This window comes from Pangasianodon hypophthalmus, chromosome 5 (assembly GCF_027358585.1).
Source record: "Pangasianodon hypophthalmus isolate fPanHyp1 chromosome 5, fPanHyp1.pri, whole genome shotgun sequence".
NCBI lineage: Eukaryota > Metazoa > Chordata > Actinopteri > Siluriformes > Pangasiidae > Pangasianodon > Pangasianodon hypophthalmus.
The window spans coordinates 16,271,848-16,289,530 of NC_069714.1; the positions used below are offsets into that span (position 1 = coordinate 16,271,848).

The window sequence follows — 17,683 nt, forward strand, 5'->3', positions numbered from 1 at the left end:
AAGTTTAAGAGAAGACATTTTAAATGCAGTTTATCCAAAAATCCAAAAACCTGTGATGAGAAATGGTAGTTTGTACCTGTAGTGTCTTGCCTTAGCGCTTAGCTTTCACATCTAGTTCTGTTTTTAAGGTAATATTTACACAACTCTCATGCTGAAGCTAGGCTACATTTCCACTTGTGACTGTTATGTATAACAGTATTGCGGTTCGTTTGTATTAAACATTTTCTACAAAATGACCATTAGGTGTCAGTATATATACACACTGCACTCTTTGGGCCATGGCTCAAGCACATAAGCCTACCACATTACTGTATATTCACCGTGGACTGAAGCGAGCAGCGGCGTTTTTCGGGCCTGTGAGAGGAGCTGAGAGGCCGCAGCCATGTCTGATAAAGGCCGCGATGTGGATTTAACCAGAGCCAAACAAAACACCGGCGTCTGGCTGGTCAAGGTTCGCCCAGTCTCTTTAGTTTTCAAAATGTACATTTGCTAGATTATTTATTGCTATACTAGTGACTATATGAAAGAAATAAAGATGTTGTAGCCCTGTTGTTTTTCCCCCACTAGATTCCTAAGTATCTGGCACAACAGTGGGGAAAAGCATCTGGACGAGGAGAAGTTGGCAAACTTAAAATAACTAAGTAAGCATTATTTCCCTTACAGAGTTTATTATTATTATTATTATTGTTATTGTTAGCATTATTTCCCTCACATAGTTTATTGTTATTATTAGCATTATTTCTCTTACAGAGTTTATTATTATTAGCTTTATTTCCCTTACATAGTTTATTATTATTTGCAGAGTTTATTAGCATTATTTCCATTACATAGTTTTTTTTAAATTATAATTAGCAGTGTTTATTAGCATTATTTCCCTTACATAGATTTTTATTGTTATTATTATTATTTTTATTATTATTAGCAATGTTTATTAGTATTATATCCCTTACATAGTTTATTATTATTATCAGCAGTGTGTACTAGCATTATTTTCCTTACATAGTTTATTCAGTCCACTGTTTTTGTCAGAATATTTCTGACTTCCTTTCCCAACCTCTTTTTTCCACCTCTACAAGACAACAAGGAAAAACAGTGGTAAGTATCTCAACAGACATTCAGTGATGTTTTAAAGTAACTCTCTTCAAATTCATAAATATAACAATAAATAATAAAGTGGTTGACAGCTAAAAAGTACATTTGAATGGTCAGATATGTTGGTATCTATGTATATTGTTTGTCTACATTTACAGCTTTATTAATTTAAAGAGAGGATGTGAACTATATGACTTCAGGGAAAAAAAGCGTGACTTAAATGATTTCAGTTTGCCACCTGATGTAACTGGTGATTTATGGTGTAGGAGTAGCGTATTGGACTATTATTACCCCAGAAGCCTTGGAAAATGCATTTGAGTGTGCCACAGAATATGGCAGAGTTTGTGTGACTTATTGTTTCTAAGGTGTCATTCAATCTGAATGAAGACCTCAGTGTGGTTGAACATTCGGGGGAGAAGACCATGTCAGTGCGAGCGCCCAGAGAGCATCCGTTCACCATGCAGACTGTGGGGGGCCAGACCCTGGCCGTCTTTACAGAGAACTCCTCAGGTGAGCCTTGACATCAAACACTTCTGATGGAAAGGAGGAGTCTGTAAGAAATTTGAAATCTCATGCCTACTTTAATAGAATCTACAGTAGCGGTGTATAGCAGAGTAGCCATTAAAGAAAAGCTCTATCCTGGAAGTCTTCCATAACAATATTTATGCTTAATGTGCATAAACATGAATGTGCTTATGTAAAAACTAAATTCTAAAATACTGAATGCTTAATGTGCTTCCATAACAATATTTACACTTAACATGTGACATTCAGTGGTGTTCAAGATTCTGACATTTTTGGTTTAAACTTCTTTCATTGACATAGTGGTCTGTTTTCACTTTGGTTAACAGTTTCCTGCATTACCTACAATGCCATTCAGCCGCTTGTTGGTAATGGTGCCAGTGGGAAATAGCCCTTACTTTAGCAGAGAAGTACTTTAATCTTTTAGTCTGTCTAGCTCTCTCACCTCCTTATCTGTATACTCTGCTCAAACAGATCAGGTTCCAAAGCTTCAACTTCCATGCTTCTGCTGTCCTCATTTAAAGCCATTGTGTTTGATATCTCATAGATTGCTTTGGTTGCCCACCATGCCCCATAACATGGTGCAAATTACTGGTATAGCTGCATTGCCTTCTGGAACCTGGAGTCCAGCTTTTGTTATCTTTCCTACTTCTGTGTTGGATCATCAATCATTCAGTCACGAATATGATATTAAACATTGCTAAAAAAATTGTGAGTGAGAAAAGGAGCCAACAGTGAAAGCTGATTATCACTATTGAGCTCATATTTTGAAAATTTTCACCTGCTAAACAACATAATATCGACACTAGCAATGTCCTATATCCACCAACAAATTAGCACTAGAATCTATAAACACATTTCATATCACAAATATTTGTAATATAATAATGTAATCATATTTAATATGTTTCAGGGTGGAGTTTTCCTTTAAGGCATGCATGCGAGTTGTCTGAAGCTCAGAATAGTTTCCATGAAATGAATCCAGAAGCTCAAGAATATATCTCTTCATTTATAGTACAATGTGATGTGCCTAAACATATTTAGAAGCTTTAGATACAAACAAATCTACAAATATAACACATCAAACACTAAACTTGGGTTTGTGTCCAACCTTTAGTCTTAATCCAACCTCTAGTTCAACCTGAACTGTATCTTATTTGTGTGTCTGTGTCTGTGTGTGTGTCTGTGTGGTTATTGCAAGACCACAACCATGTCCAAAAATTCTAATATGCTGATGTGGTGATGCGTGATTTAGCAGTAGGGGCTTATTTAAGTATAAATAGCTAATGACTGAAAGCAAATGCAACAAAATGTGGAATTTAAGCTCTAGTTCTCTTTTTGTTCTCATTGCTTATGAATATTTTTTGCAGCCGTCTGCCTAGCTCTTGCAAGCCGCAGGTATTGATTAAGTGGTTGCTAAGCAACAGGTTAGCCACCGAAGTTGGCAATGAATAGAGGCTCTCGCTTCAGTTAAAAGCTTTCTCTGGCCTATGGGGGTGGTAAGGGAGGGGGAATATTTTTTCATGTAAGTTATGAATTGAAGTAGTTCAGGGTGAAAAACACTTCATCAAATGCTACGGAGTATAAATGCTCATAGCTGCCAAACACTCTAAGAATTTCTCAGAGAATCTACAGACATATGGTTGTTCAGCGCAATATAATTTTAACATTTGTACAAATCTTTTTTTCACACACACAAAACTGCAGTAAACAGGTTACAGCAATGAAATTAGAAAGCAGAAGCCTCCTTTAGACTGCAATACAACTGAATTATTCTGAACTGGCTGGATTGATTTAGCTTGAACAATAAAGCTAGTTGAAGCTGGTAGGTTTTCAAATATATCCAAGACGATTCCTTGTGGTCTCCCATTATTAAACCAGAGTAAGTTGGAGAGAATTTAAAGTTTTTGAAGATGTAGGGGTTATAATACATTATAGCTTTTCATTGTGTAGTCCACCAGTATCAAGTTTTGATTGGCAAGAAAACTTTCATTACATATTTCATGAGCCTATTTGTATGAATTAGCAAAAGATGAAAAAATCTATAGCTGTAGAACTTGACACTTGTTTTCTATCAAACCTTTTTAGCTGGGTTTGTGTTCTCAGTGTACTATTGTAGCCTTTGCTTGTTGTCCTGAATGCAACAAGATTGGCTTGAATGGCTCCTGACTAGTGGTTATTTCTCTCAGAATTATCCAATGCTCCACACACATTAATTCAGAGAGCCCCAGGCTCCAAATGGCATTTGAAATTAGAAATGCATATATGTGTTTTGGTAGGCATTTGAAAAAGAGGCGAAGCTGCGTTCAACAGTGGGTCTTTTCTCTTCCTGAAGTGAACGGCCTGTGTGGTTTGTTAAGGGTGTGTGTGTGTGTGTGTGTGTGTGTGTTGAGCGAGTGGTGGTGAATGGATGTGCCTCAGAGGCTTTAATAAGGTGTCGCAGTCAAATGTGAGATACCGCTTGTTAACAGCACTGCCTCTCACCCAGTGACAGGCTGGGAAGTCAACTTTCCCTGACTCACGTAGGCGCATATAGTCAGTTGCCAGGTCAGACTAGAGCAAAAAAGCAGAAAGCTGAAGCATACACATGCATCGAAAGGCATTTCACAATTACAGTACTTATTTAAAACAACAGTTATTGAGAACTGGGTCCATAAAAAGTCATAAACGATGCTGCACACAGTAACACAGATTTTTTTCTCCTCCGTGACCTAAAATAGAAAGGAATAGAATACAGAGGAGTCAGATGACTGAGATAATTAGTGCAGAAGGTTTGGTGGGGCTTTAGTTGGCTCTTTTCCAGTCATTTTCTCTATTTTTCTGTGTATGGAGAACAGCATTAGCCCGAAGCATGTTTTAAAGAGGTAAATATATGAGTCGTAGTAGCTGATTAGAGACTCTGTATTAACATATAGACAGCCTAAGTGTCTGGATTGTCACTGTCACTTTTGTAGGGGTTACAGCACCTGATCATTATACAGTTCTTAATTATAGGCAAGAGATGGTGCAATATATTCAAATTCGTGACTACTAAATGATTGTGTCAATGAGTGGTTGGTCTCTGAGGGTGATATATCTTGATAATGAGATTAGCGTTATGCAGTATCATCTGGTAAGATGATCATTATGTGGTCAGGAATTGTGCATCATTGTAGCTGTGCAGGATGCCTATGTAGTATAGTACATTTGTTTCCCTCTAGAAGTTGTCGAATTAATCTCTGTGAAACCACTCTTGTTAAACTAAATTAGTATTAAAAATAAGCAGAGCAAGTTTAATAGTTCTGAAGTTTTGTGTTTATAGGTTTTGTATTTTTCACACTCATCTATTCTCACCTACCTAGCGTTTCACATTAGTAATGCAAAACACATTATTAATGCTTGTGATCTGTTTAAGATTCTATTTAAGATTCTGGTCCCTCTGGCATTGTGATGCCCAAAATTTCTCTTTCTTTTAGCAGTTTACATTTTTGAAAGAATGCTAATGGTGATCCCTGGCTAATTGAGAAATGCACAGTTTATCATTACGCCTCTGTGTAAGATACTGTGTCTTTACAAGACCTCACTACTGAGTGGGCAGGCTTTTGCTTGTTTGCTTGCTTTTTCTAAGCTTGATAAGGAAGCAAATGTATTCAATGGCATGGTGCCAGTCAAGAGTGGCATTTAAATGCTTGTGAGACATGTGCGTGTTTTATTAGAATATATTATGTTGTCTGATTTTGTGGTGTGAAATATTTGTCTGCATGCTTAGTGTAACTGTGTGAGAAATCCGTTAATGAAGGAATTGATGACAGAGTAAATTAAAGAATTTCTTTTACCTCCAGATGGTGATGGCCTTACATTTATGCAAGGTAATAAATACATGAAAAATCACATCTTCATCGTGACTGCCTCTCTGTGTACAGATATAAATGTGTTTATGAGATCCCTCAAGGGTATGTGCCACCTTGAATTCACATGGTAGCTTGACCAATTAATTATTATAACGATATTAGTCATGTCGCCCCTGGAACACTTGATAAGAATCAGTGGGCTTTTGTTGTAATGTAGGAGTCTTGCCTGGCAGCAAATGGATGTGAGACTAATCCATGAATATTTGAGCAGTTAATGGCTCTTACATCTGAAATAAATGCGCTCAACCTTACCCCCCCACCCACACCGCAAGGTGTTAGTTGCCCTGATGCCTGCGGGTTAGAAATGCATCATCAGCCATGGATAAGGGCTAATAAGCCCCACAGTCTCTCATCAAAAATGAATGACCCTTATCTGCAATTAAAAATGAAACTCAGTTTGATGTTCTCACAACAAACTGTGGGGATGGGTATGATTCTGTCTCCTCAAGTGTCAACTATTCATTGTGACTCATTAGCAGGAGATGGGTGCAGGACCGATTCTATGGAAACAGATGTATTTTTGTGTGTGGAGATGCAGTCTGCCTTGTTGTGGGTGTAGCCATATGTCCACAGTTACTTCATTTGAAAATGACTGGCTTTGGGCTGTAACCGAGTTTACACTGGCGTCAAACAAATGTATTCATCAACATTCACCAATATATTTATGTACTTGGTATTCATAGCTGTATGGATACAAATAGGTTTAATTAATATCTATAGCATTGCTTTGCTATTTTAATTTTATGTTAGCAGTAGGAAAAGTTATTATCTCATTGTTTTTTCAAGTGTATCATTGATAAAATAATGATCGACAAGAAATGTCAGATGTTACAAGCATATTGAAAACCATGTGTACATGGATGGTTGTATTTATACATAGTTTCTGTATATGGTATATTTTATGTTCTGTCACAAAGTAAAAGCTTGGCTACTTTAAATTAGGATCAGTGCTTGAGGAGAAATTTAATAATTATTGAACAACGGTCCTCTGTTTTTAGGTCATACAGAATATTTCAGACTTATTTAGGGCACAGTGTAGTTTCTGTCTTCAGTCTTACTCAGGAAATTCATTTTACCTATGTCTATACTGAACCCATGCAACTCTGTATACAAGAGTATACACAGCCCCTCTATTACTATTATATAGATGGCTGTTCTGTTAAGTTATTTAAATTGGCAACTAATCCAACAAAAGCTACTGTACTCTTTAAAAACAAACAAATAAAATGATATAACAAACATTAAATAAGGCCTGTAGTACAATTTACTATTTATAATCTTTATTTTGCAAAACATTCACAGGTTTTGAATAAGATTTTGCTGTCAACTTTACTTTTTCACAACACCAGCAATTACAACATTTGCTCCCAAAGGGGAATAATATTTGCACATGCATTATGTATTTCAACCTGTTGATCAGACATCACAGTAGTTGCACCTATGCAACCTGTTCTGAACCTGAACCAATTCCTCTGATCTGAATAGATTCTGGAAAGAAGTTGAAAGGTTTTCTATACATTGCAGTTCAGAAGCCATTATCCATATTCTCTTTGTCTTACTTTAAAAAAAGCTAGTTTGTGTCAAATGAAAGATTATACAGAGTATGCCAGAAGAAAACACAATACAGAACACCTCTTTTTACTTCTCAAGGCTGGTTAGTAGGAGCTGGAGGAAGGCAGAAGCAGCATAAATTGCAGAATGTTCTCTTGTGAATACAGTGCAGGTCCTGTGCTGATGGCTGGAAACATCATTGTGGGTTGATGGGTACTTTTGTGCTGGTTTGGGTCACTTGACAAAGTGAAGAGCCTCGCATTGCACTACTGATCCCCGGCTACTGTCCAGGCAAGTGAGCAGGTGAAAGCCTGCTCTAAGAGCCATCATGACCGTTTCAAGCTTGAGCGTCTCCAGAGTGCACAGGAAGGTGCTGTCCTCCTTGAGCACTAGACGTGAACCCTGCTCGGACTTGATGAAGTGCCGGAACTGGATGATATTGGACGAGACCACAAACTCCTCAGGGAAGCCATCCAGACGACTCTTCGAGATCTGCACCAGACGTGCTTTGACTTTCTCAATGAAGGTTGCATCGCTGCAGTAGATCTTGAGGCCGTGTGATCGCTCATGGCTATCGGTCACCTCTAGGAAGGCAGGCTCACGCTGACCTGCCTGTTGCTGCTCCCACTCTTGCAGTGCCTGGGCCAGCTCACTCAGCCGGTAGAAGTCAGCCTCGCGCCGTAGAAGTGCCAGTTCCTTGAAGTCATCTGGCAGGATCAGCTCTCCGGTCCTCAAGAAATTCAAAATGTGACGGAAAACAGGACCATCACGATCAATAAACGTGTTGCCCATGGAGTCTACATGCTGCACAGCTTTCTTACCACTGACAAGCTCTTCAAGTAGAGAGCCAGGGTGTTTGGCTAGAGTTTGCCGCTGTGCTGCATACAAGTAACCCCCCACATTGAGGGTGATGGTGCCCGAGGAGGGCTTCTTAAAGCTCTTGCTGGGCTGCAGCAAGTCCGGATTGATCTGCCTTAGCTCGCTTTCCATCCTTCTGAGATTCCATTCCATGCCGTTTCCCGAGCCCAGCCTGAGAGAGTGTGTGTGGGGGAGGAGTGTGTTTGCGTGTGTGCGGGCGAGCAAGCAAATAGCAGCGGCGCTGGCATTGAGTGCGGGAGCACTGAGCCCTGCCAGTAAGTGCCAGAGCCTTTCGCAGCCACACAAACACACATACAAGAGCATGCAAGCACGGTCACAAACGCTTACACACTTGCAGGAGGAGGGCTGTTAAGGGTGGGCTTGCCTGCGTCAGTGGAGAAGGGGGGAGAGAGAGAGAGAGAGAGAGAGAGCCCTGTGCAGCCCTGCCTCCCCTCCACTTTAAAGGCTGGACTTAATCACCTCTCCACTCCGATGTGCTCCTCCGCTCTGGTTCAGCAATTAGCACTCATTTGGCTCTAATGAAAGAGATCATCAGCTGGGCAGCAGCTTGTGAGCTTAGAGGACTTGGCCAAACAGCATAGACTCAGCTTAAAACATTGGGCTTAAACTGAGCCGCTGGAAATGGGGGGTATACTGATGTTAAAGTTTAAATGCATTTTAGTTCTCTTTTGTCAGAGTCTTTGCTTTGGAAGGCCATCTGTTCTTATTGTGTGCTTGTAGCGACTATTGGCAGCTTCATAAACAAACACGGCCAGATCGAGAACAGCGCATTGGCATGTTTATGTAAATGACTTGTTTCTCATCTTTCAGAAGGCATAAGTGTAGCCAATACAACACACGTACTTTAAGAGGCCTAACAGGGAAAGGCTGTATCTTCTTTATGATGCTTGTATACATTCTAGTGAGAAATTAAATTACTAGCACTCAGATTATCAGTTAAGGTAGAGGCTTTGATTCGTAACTAGTGCTGAGAAAGTAGTTGGCACTTAATTGACCTCAAGCCACCTCAGAATATGTTACACAAGAGATACTACACTGTGTCATTAGCCTATAAAAACACTCCCAGGTTTAGGACTCAATATTTTTGTAATATTACCATAAGAATGTGGGCTGACAATAATAGACAGCCTAAGCAACGTCTGTTTGTCGCTAAGGAGACATGCCTTTACACAGACCGTTGTGTTAATGTGTCTCTGGCGTCGTTCTCTGCACTTGGCCATTGAGGCATTTCTGTCTGCTGTGTCTGTCAACAATGACAACTTGTCAGTCAGTTCAAATGATCTGTTTTGCCCTGGGTCAGGAGAGCTGAGCTCTTTGGCATCAACCTTTTGTATTAATTTAATTCCATTGTTTTAAACACTGAGGGCATCTACCTTTCCTACTAATAAATGACTGTAATCTTTTGACCACTTAAAGTAATAAACAGCTCCAGCTTTAGAGCATGCACCTTAAGAGTGTTTTAGAGCACGTCTCAAGTGCCTTTCGTAAGCTTTATAGGAAATCAAGTTACAGTCTGCATTTCTCAAGGGAGACTTTGAAATTGAATAGGAAAACAGTTCATGCGATTACAAACCATTTGAAGGCAGTATTGAAAAAGAGACTTGGTAGAGGTACTGGTTAACATTGGAGAAGCTAAATACTGAGAGTGTAATGATTTTTCATACAGTATCAAAAAAACAGAAGAGATTAACATTCAAAACTTCATCAAAATTTTAAAACTGTATCATCGATACTCCCTTAGTCACTCATTTACTCTAGGTGACTGAAAAACTAGGTGTCTGTGTGCATACTGTCAGAGTACAGTGGGAGACGAGAGTGTTGTCCTAGAGATGTCATGAGCAGAGACAGGCCACTGCTTGAAACATGAATAATGCAGTGTGTAATACTCAGCAGTGCAGACGTATTTCTTACATTGATAGAGGGTGTTTGAAACACACAACTGCTGTACCTGGAGGAACCATGAAAAATACAGTATGTTTTGTTTGTGTAATAGGAGCCAAAGACTACACATTATTTGCACAATTATTGTCAGATCTTAGGACAAAGACCTATTGGACATCCATATCTGATATGCCATCTTGTCAATTTGTTTCTTGTCTGTGTCTCACTCCATTCAAGTACATACGAGCTTGGTTCTTAACAGAAAATAACTGCTCAGAATTGTTGCCAGATTGGCCGCCAAGTGAACAGACTTTCGTAGAAGGGCTTTGGTAATATTATGCACAAACAGAGTTAGTTTTTCTGAAGTTAATTATGAATTTGAGTGGTTGGGATTTAAGGGGCTTTTTTTTTTTTTTTTTTTTTTTTTAGGGGGCTAACATAGGCATTCCAAAAGGCTATTTCGAGCACTAAGACTCCTGTGGTAATTAAAAAAAAAAAAAAAAAACAGCATGGTGTTTGTGATAAATGAGATCTAACAGTTTATTCATTCGTTCATTCATCCTTAGTAGGCGCTTTATCGTGATAAAGGATGTTTTGAATCCGGAGCCTATCCAAGGAACACTCAGCTTGAGGCAGGAATACACTCTGAATAGGACTCCAGTCAATCACAGGGAATCATGCACCCACGTTCTCACTCAAATTCACACCTAGGGCCAATTTACAATAGCCAATCTACCTACCGACATGTTTTCTGGAGGTGGGAGGAATCGTTACCTGAAGAAAAAGTTACCGGAAAACTGCATAGCCACAACCACTAATTGATCACTGGTCATTTTTGTGACAGTTTAGGCACATATAATACAAGGTGCCAAACAGACTTCGTTTCAATTAAATATAACCACTAATTAGTGGTGGCTCAACAGTTCATAACGTTGGGGGTTCAAGCCCCAGCACCACAAGCTGCCATTGAGACCTTAAGCAAGGCCCTTAACCCTCTCTGCTCCGGGGACACTGCTTTGTCCCCAGCTTCCTGACAAGCTGTGATATGCGAAGAAAGAATTCCACTGTACTGTATGTGTCACACATATAGCTGACAAAATAAATGCTTCTAATTTGTATTTTAATTTAAAATTTTGTATATTAAAGTTTTATACAGAACCAGATCAATTTGAGTAATATATAATTAAATTTCTTTAGGATTAATATATTTATTTCAAGCAAAAATTGTATAAAACCTGAAAATGTGCATATTGTTACACAATACACTATAGTATCCATACACTTGTTTTGTGCTTTCAAGCTGAATAATTTAGGCTGTTTTATTTGGCACATGTATTTTTATGCCTCGCCACTGAGTAGAGGAGGCATTATGTTTTCGGGTTGTCTGTCCGTCCGTGCGTCTGTCTGCTTTTTCAAGAACGAGTGGTTGAATATTTGTAGAGTTTATATGTAATTATCATTGTAACCAGCAGATGAACTGATTAGATTTTGGAATTGATCCTTGAAAACAGCAAGGTCAATGTCTGAAATAGTTTTTCTTCAATAGCTTCCTTCCTTTTTGAAGTATATTTTAAGGGTATTTCAGGCATACAAATTAGTTACAAGAAAGACTAGACTTGTGGCATCCCTGGTTCTAGTTGTTTCATTCAGTCCTAGATGAATGTTTAATCAACTTATTTTCCCTTGTAACAGTATGCAACAGTATATTTGTGTTCCTCCTTTACTCAGTTTTCAGGCAGTGCTAAGGCACTGTAAGAGTGTCCAGCTCTTATGAAAGGTCTGATGGTTTAACAGTAATATACAGACCATGTGACCATGCATTAATTAGCTCATGTTTATAGAAAGCCTTTTTAAAACCACTAGTAAGATAGACATGCTTAATGTGGAGAGGCACTTGATGCTGACTTTCACAGTAAATGTTAAATTCATGCTCTCTGCTTTGCATATGCATATTCTGTATATTAAAGCATAGGATCCTGTGCCATTCTAAGTATTACCCTAGATTTTAAAACTGCTACAGAGCTATGAGTAACAGCTCAACAGAGCTGTGTTTAATTACAGCTGTCAGGGGGGATGTTATCGAATCACTGTGTATTGTGATAGATTTCACAATGCATATCATGAATATGAATAATGACCTATTGAGTTACAGACAGAAATGTAGTGAAAAAGTTCAGCTAAAGTTCTTTCCTCAGTACTTTCCCTTAAAACTGAGTATACACGCAACCAGATGTCACTCTAATTTTAAATGTTTTTAAGGCTAATTGATGATAATTATAGTGCACAGTCTTTATTTGCTGTGCCAAGATTTTCTATAAATGGTAACACTGTTAAATTATTCATAGTTTGCTGAGGTGTTAGTTAAATCACTTGATTGGCAGTTGTTGGAGGAAAGACTTTTACATGAGACATTTGCCATTTGAAACTGCAAATTACAGTTGACCGTCATTGCATAACATGGAGGTGGTGGGTGGCAACAAGAGTTAAGACGTTCTAAAGAAAATGTCACACGGATGATAAAGATTGCCTCCACCTTTTCCAACTGAGATCACTCTGATGCCTGTGGTGTTTCACAACAGTGTTTCTTTCATAAACCCTCTCCATATTTCCAGTTCTATATGGAAGAGTATGGTTGACACCTCCTCAGCATCTACCGAGTTTGAGATTAAAACACAAGAGAGCAATATTCACAGTTAAAAGTGGGTGCCAAAAACAATCCAAAGTGAGAAATTGTCTCTCAGATTAATTGCAAGGCATAAATAACCCACTGAAAAATTCATCACAAAGCTCTGTATGTGCCATATATTGTACAGAAAGATGGAACAACTGAATTAGCTGATGGGGTTGATGGGGAAGATGCATCAGATTGCTCTACAGCAGGCATATGCAAATAAGCTGAGAAGTCTGGGGATTCAAGGCACTGGTGCACACAGGTTGGAGTACGTGGGGGTTGAGAGAGAGAGAGTGTGTGTGTAGATGGCTCAGGATGTTTGGATGTTTTGAGCCCAGGCAGAGCAAAACGGATGGTAACCTGTGAGGGGGCGGAAGATTGACCTCTAACCTTGCCAACATCTCAGCAGCGGTTTGGCAGCCCACAGCCTACACCACCCCCAACTCCATTCAGCGTGGATGTGAATGCCTCCTGCTACATAACTGAAGGTTTCTCAGATATTGTTTGTATGATCATTCTTGTGTAACATTAAAGAGCATGAACAATCGGGTGTTTATTTTATTTTTTTATTTTTTTTATCCCATATCCAAACCTCATGGCCTCTTGTGCCGCTGAACCATGTGTTACTGTGAGGCAAATGGATGCTTCAAAATAGAAGTGGGTGTATTTATTAAGTCACTCCAACAAGTACTCCTGCACTCATCAGTCAGTAATTGCTAATAATTGTGTGCAAGACCGGTGATGGATTTTGTGGATGAATTTGTGATGCTGTTAAAAGGTTTTCTGTTGGACCAGAGAGCCTTCAAAACCATGACCTTTAGTGGTATTGTTTGATACATGAACACTTAGTTTTATCAAATATTAAGGCATTTAGTCACAAGACCACAGATACACAGACTACACAATGCTGTAGATAAGGGCGTCACACTAAGAAAACAAGAATGCTTGTTTATAAACTAAACATATAGCTTTTTGTGAGTGGGAGATTGGTATGTGTGTATTCTTGCAATCAGTGGATGTATACAGGGCCTGTAGAGGTTAGATAATGATCAGTCTTCTTTAGACTATGACAACAAATGCCAGCAGCAAAGAGCTGAGGAGTAAAATGGATTTCTATGCAAAGTTCAGGGAGGCTCAGTAGATTAAATTTATCACTGGTTTGTCAGACCACTATTAATAAAACAGAAAACATAAGTATTGAGGCATTGAAAGTACCTGCCTGAATCACAAGATTGCAAATGTCAAGTTGAATTTTGAAAAGGGGTTGTATGCCAACACTACAATTGAGGGTGCTTGTTTCTGAAAAGAATTATTCTGCATTGTTCAGTACTTCTCTTCCTGATTTTATCGAGTGGCACTATGTATTCATGGTACAAGTAGATGTTGAAAAGAGCTTTCTGGCAAATATGATGTTTGGGTTTGTTTATACAAGTCATAATGGATTTATTGTATGTTTAATGCACATATTAATGAACAATGATACTTTTTCTGCTTCAAAGACCAGATTACACTTGAAGGCATGGTGGTACAACGTGCTGAATGCAGACCTGCAGTCAATGAGAGCTACATGAAGTTAAAGAAGTGAGGATATCCAGTGGTGTATAGAAAATCAGTACTCAGTATTCAACACTGCCAAGTTAAATTGTTAACAAGTTAAGTATATCATTTGCAGACTACAGATTGAGGAATCAATGAAGCCGCTCCGGCTGTCTCAGCAGCTGGAGAAAGCAATTACCACCAATTACAAACCTGTGTCTAATCACACCTATAATGTAAGTGTGCTTCTGTATTTTTGTCTCTGTGTTTTTCATGTGTACACCTAATTATATGAGTTCTCTGCCTACAGGTGGAATATGAGAAGAAAAAGAAAGAGGAAGGCAAGAGAGCCAGGGCTGACAAGCAGAAAGTTCTGGAAATGCTCTTCTCTGCTTTCGAGAAACACCAGTATTACAACATTAAGGATTTGGTGGAGATCACTAAGCAACCTGTGGTGAGTCACAATGTTCCTGAGTCAGCCAGACCCATAAATATGTTGAAAAATAATGATCTTAACATATGTGGCTCAACAAATATGTTGAAAAATAATGATCTAAACCTGGGGTGTCGGACTTTACTACCTAGTCAGAGTCATGGAAATGTAACGTTCCATCTTGTGTAATACACCTGATGCAAACTAATGTAATGCCGGAGAAGGAAATAAAACAAAGCTCTATAGGCAGTGGCCCTCCAGGACATGCATTTGACACTGTGTAATGGGATTGAATCCTCACATGAATTCCTAAAGACCTATTTATTCAAAGAAGAGATTAAGGAAAGCATCATTTATAATGTAGACAATCGATGATGAGAAGCTGTGTACATGCATATTCTGTATCTATAAATTTGCACCCCACAGGCTTGTACGTCTGTGCCTTTGCAAACACTACAGCTCTCTGTATGGATGTGAGCCAGTGGTTGGTGTAGGGAATTTAAAAATGTCTTAAAATAGTTCTGGGTTTTGTAATGCAGGCCAGTGATTTAATTGGTTTCTGAACATGACCTCTGGATGAGATGCTTGTTTTGATTATATGCATGAGAGTTCCAAATTTCCGAATCCAGTTTACCCTTCAGATGCTGGTTTAGTGTACTTTGTTATTGATAGTCAGTTTTATTTTGTTTGTAGCTGTCAGTATTAAAGCACACTAACCTACGAGTGCTTCGTTTTGAAGGACCACAATGATAGCTAAAGCTTTCTTAGCAGTATAATCCAAGACATTCATTCATTCATCTTCACTAACTGCTTTATTCTGGTCAGGGCCTAGGTGGATCTGGAGCATTCTAAAACACTGAAGCATTCATTTAATTGAAATCCTAATCCACTGCTGCAGGCTTTACTATTTGGGAGCTACTTATGACCTTATAGATGATGTACAGTGTTGTAATATTGAGTGATATTTGTATTTGTGTCAAATATGACTTGATATTAAGAGGCACTGAAATAGTTACCCTTGACCCTGGTTTCATAATACAATACAAAGTGAATCTAGAACAGCGTTTCTCCTCAGGTGGGCTTTGAACTGCTCTCTGATTGCATTATCATTGTTAAGGGTTCTTGCCGTTCTCAAGTATAACTACCACATAAATACTGTCTCGATTTCTCCCTGCTTGAGATGTAAATGTCATGAAGTTAGATGACTCATATCAATCCTGCTGAATTATGACACTAATCAGGAGCAGGGAAAGTTTTAAAGCCTATGGTAGTCAAAACCATGCTAACTACTGACCTCCAGTGGACACTGTTTCTAATTACATCAAATTGCTCTGAATATAATGAAGCATGTAGTATACGCAAGGGTATACCTTGGCATTATCATATTAGCTGCATTAGCTTTGCTTTGTTTTTAGTACAGTGAATACAGTATGATTGTTTAGATGGTTGAAACAACTTCTTTACCCCATCATGATCTCCTTGGATGTTTAATAACAACTAGTGGTTGAAGGAAGAGAGCTTCTTTTTTACGGCTCCCGCAGAAAGCTTAACCAATCCCACCCACTCCCTCAGTTATTTTAGATCATTTTAGATATTTTATATTATTTAACAAATCAGCAATTTAACCTGCACTGACCCTGACCAGGATGAAGCATTTCCCAAGGATAAAGGAATGAATGAACCGAGCAGCCTGTTGCGTCCAATACGCTCCCATGTTAATCAACGTAGTATTTCTTTGTCTGTTGAGCTTCACATCTGACCGCCTACAACTACGACTTCTTTTCTCGTGTCCTGTGGGATCCCAGTCCTGATGTGCACTTCTTGTTCAAGAAACCATCAAACAAAACAACAGCATAAGAGCCATACAGCATCAGCTTCATAAAATATGCCTATGACTGAAATAATGACAATTGTGGAGGATTTTAGGAACATTATAACTGTTTAGGAAAAGCATAACTGTATCAGATACATATTTTATCAATATAGACAGTTGAATGTACCATGAAAAAAGTTTTCAGTGCTGAAGCTCATATTTTGTTTTTTGTTGCAGAAGCAACTTTTTAAAATAATTTAAAAAATCCCCCACGCTGCAGTGTTAACATCTCTTTTTAATGGTGTTCATGTAAAAACGTGTTGCCGTGGTGACAGAATGACGTCACTTCAAACTCCAGATATCACCAGTTCTTGGGGCTTGAATGAACAATTTTTGCCAGCTGCAAACCAGCTGTTTTGACATTAGTCACCTTATGAGGGGGCAAAGCTTTAGATACTGAAGAGTCATGATCATCATTGTGAGGGTTCTTTAACTAGCTGCCTGATTGTAGCACTGTTTTTATGGATAACACATGACTCTTGAGCTCTAACCAGTTCAAACATTCCTAGATTTACCTGAAAGAAATTCTGCGTGAAATTGGAGTTTACAATCCCAGAGGGCCTCACAAAAGTACCTGGGAGCTGAAACCAGAATATCGCCACTACCAGGAAGAAGAAAATGAAGAAGAAAAGATGGTTTAACATCTGACATGGCTGCACTTACACTAATGAAACATCATTTATTTATTTCAGTTTATTTTATTCTTGCCAGTTACTTTTGTTTGGACAACAGATGCCATTAGCATATTTGTTTTGTGTGCATGAAATAGGATTGTTCTGAATAGAAAATGAAATAAATGTGAATTTGCTTAATACTTTTGTTTCAGTGCACTGCTATTAAACATAGCAGAATGTTTACTCAACACATCACGTGTATAAATTAGGTCTTTGTATTAGTGTTTGGTCGTAACAGATGACATTCACCACAATTTACATTTATGTACTGCAGCTTTAGGTATGAGCATCAAAGAGTTATAGGCCACAATTTACAGTATCTTCCAGAATCTTTGAGAATCTTTGATTTTTATATATATATATATATATATATATATATATATATATATATATATAATCTGGAAGATACTGTAAAATTTGGCATATATATAAACCGATCAGCCATAACATTAAAACCACTGACAGGTGAATTTAATAACATTTATTATCTTGTTACATTGGCACCTGTCAAGGGGTGGGATATATTAGGAAGCAAGTGAACAGTCAGTTGTTGTGTTGAAAGCAGGAAAAATAGCAAGTGTAAGGATCTGAGAGACAAGGGCCAAATTGTGATGGCTAGACGACTGGGTCAGAGCATCTCCAAAGTGGCAGGTCTTGTGGGGTGTTCCCAGTATTCAGTGG

General features: G+C 38.6%; 2 protein-coding genes across 2 annotated transcripts; one reads left to right on the forward strand and one right to left on the reverse strand.

The window, feature by feature from the left end:
- Positions 1-274: 274 nt before the first annotated feature.
- On the forward strand, positions 275-17,140 carry gtf2f2b (general transcription factor IIF, polypeptide 2b). The gene is made up of 8 exons (XM_026909864.3): positions 275-451; positions 568-641; positions 1,077-1,095; positions 1,458-1,602; positions 13,986-14,067; positions 14,159-14,258; positions 14,333-14,476; positions 16,838-17,140. Exons 1-8 carry the CDS (start codon positions 383-385, stop codon positions 16,967-16,969), a joined length of 765 nt encoding a protein of 254 aa, XP_026765665.1. The 5' UTR covers positions 275-382; the 3' UTR covers positions 16,970-17,140.
- On the reverse strand, positions 6,727-8,692 carry kctd4 (potassium channel tetramerization domain containing 4). Its single transcript, XM_026909849.3, has one exon. The coding sequence runs from the start codon at positions 8,235-8,237 to the stop codon at positions 7,290-7,292; it is 948 nt and encodes a 315-aa protein (XP_026765650.3). The 5' UTR covers positions 8,238-8,692; the 3' UTR covers positions 6,727-7,289.
- Positions 17,141-17,683: the final 543 nt, after the last annotated feature.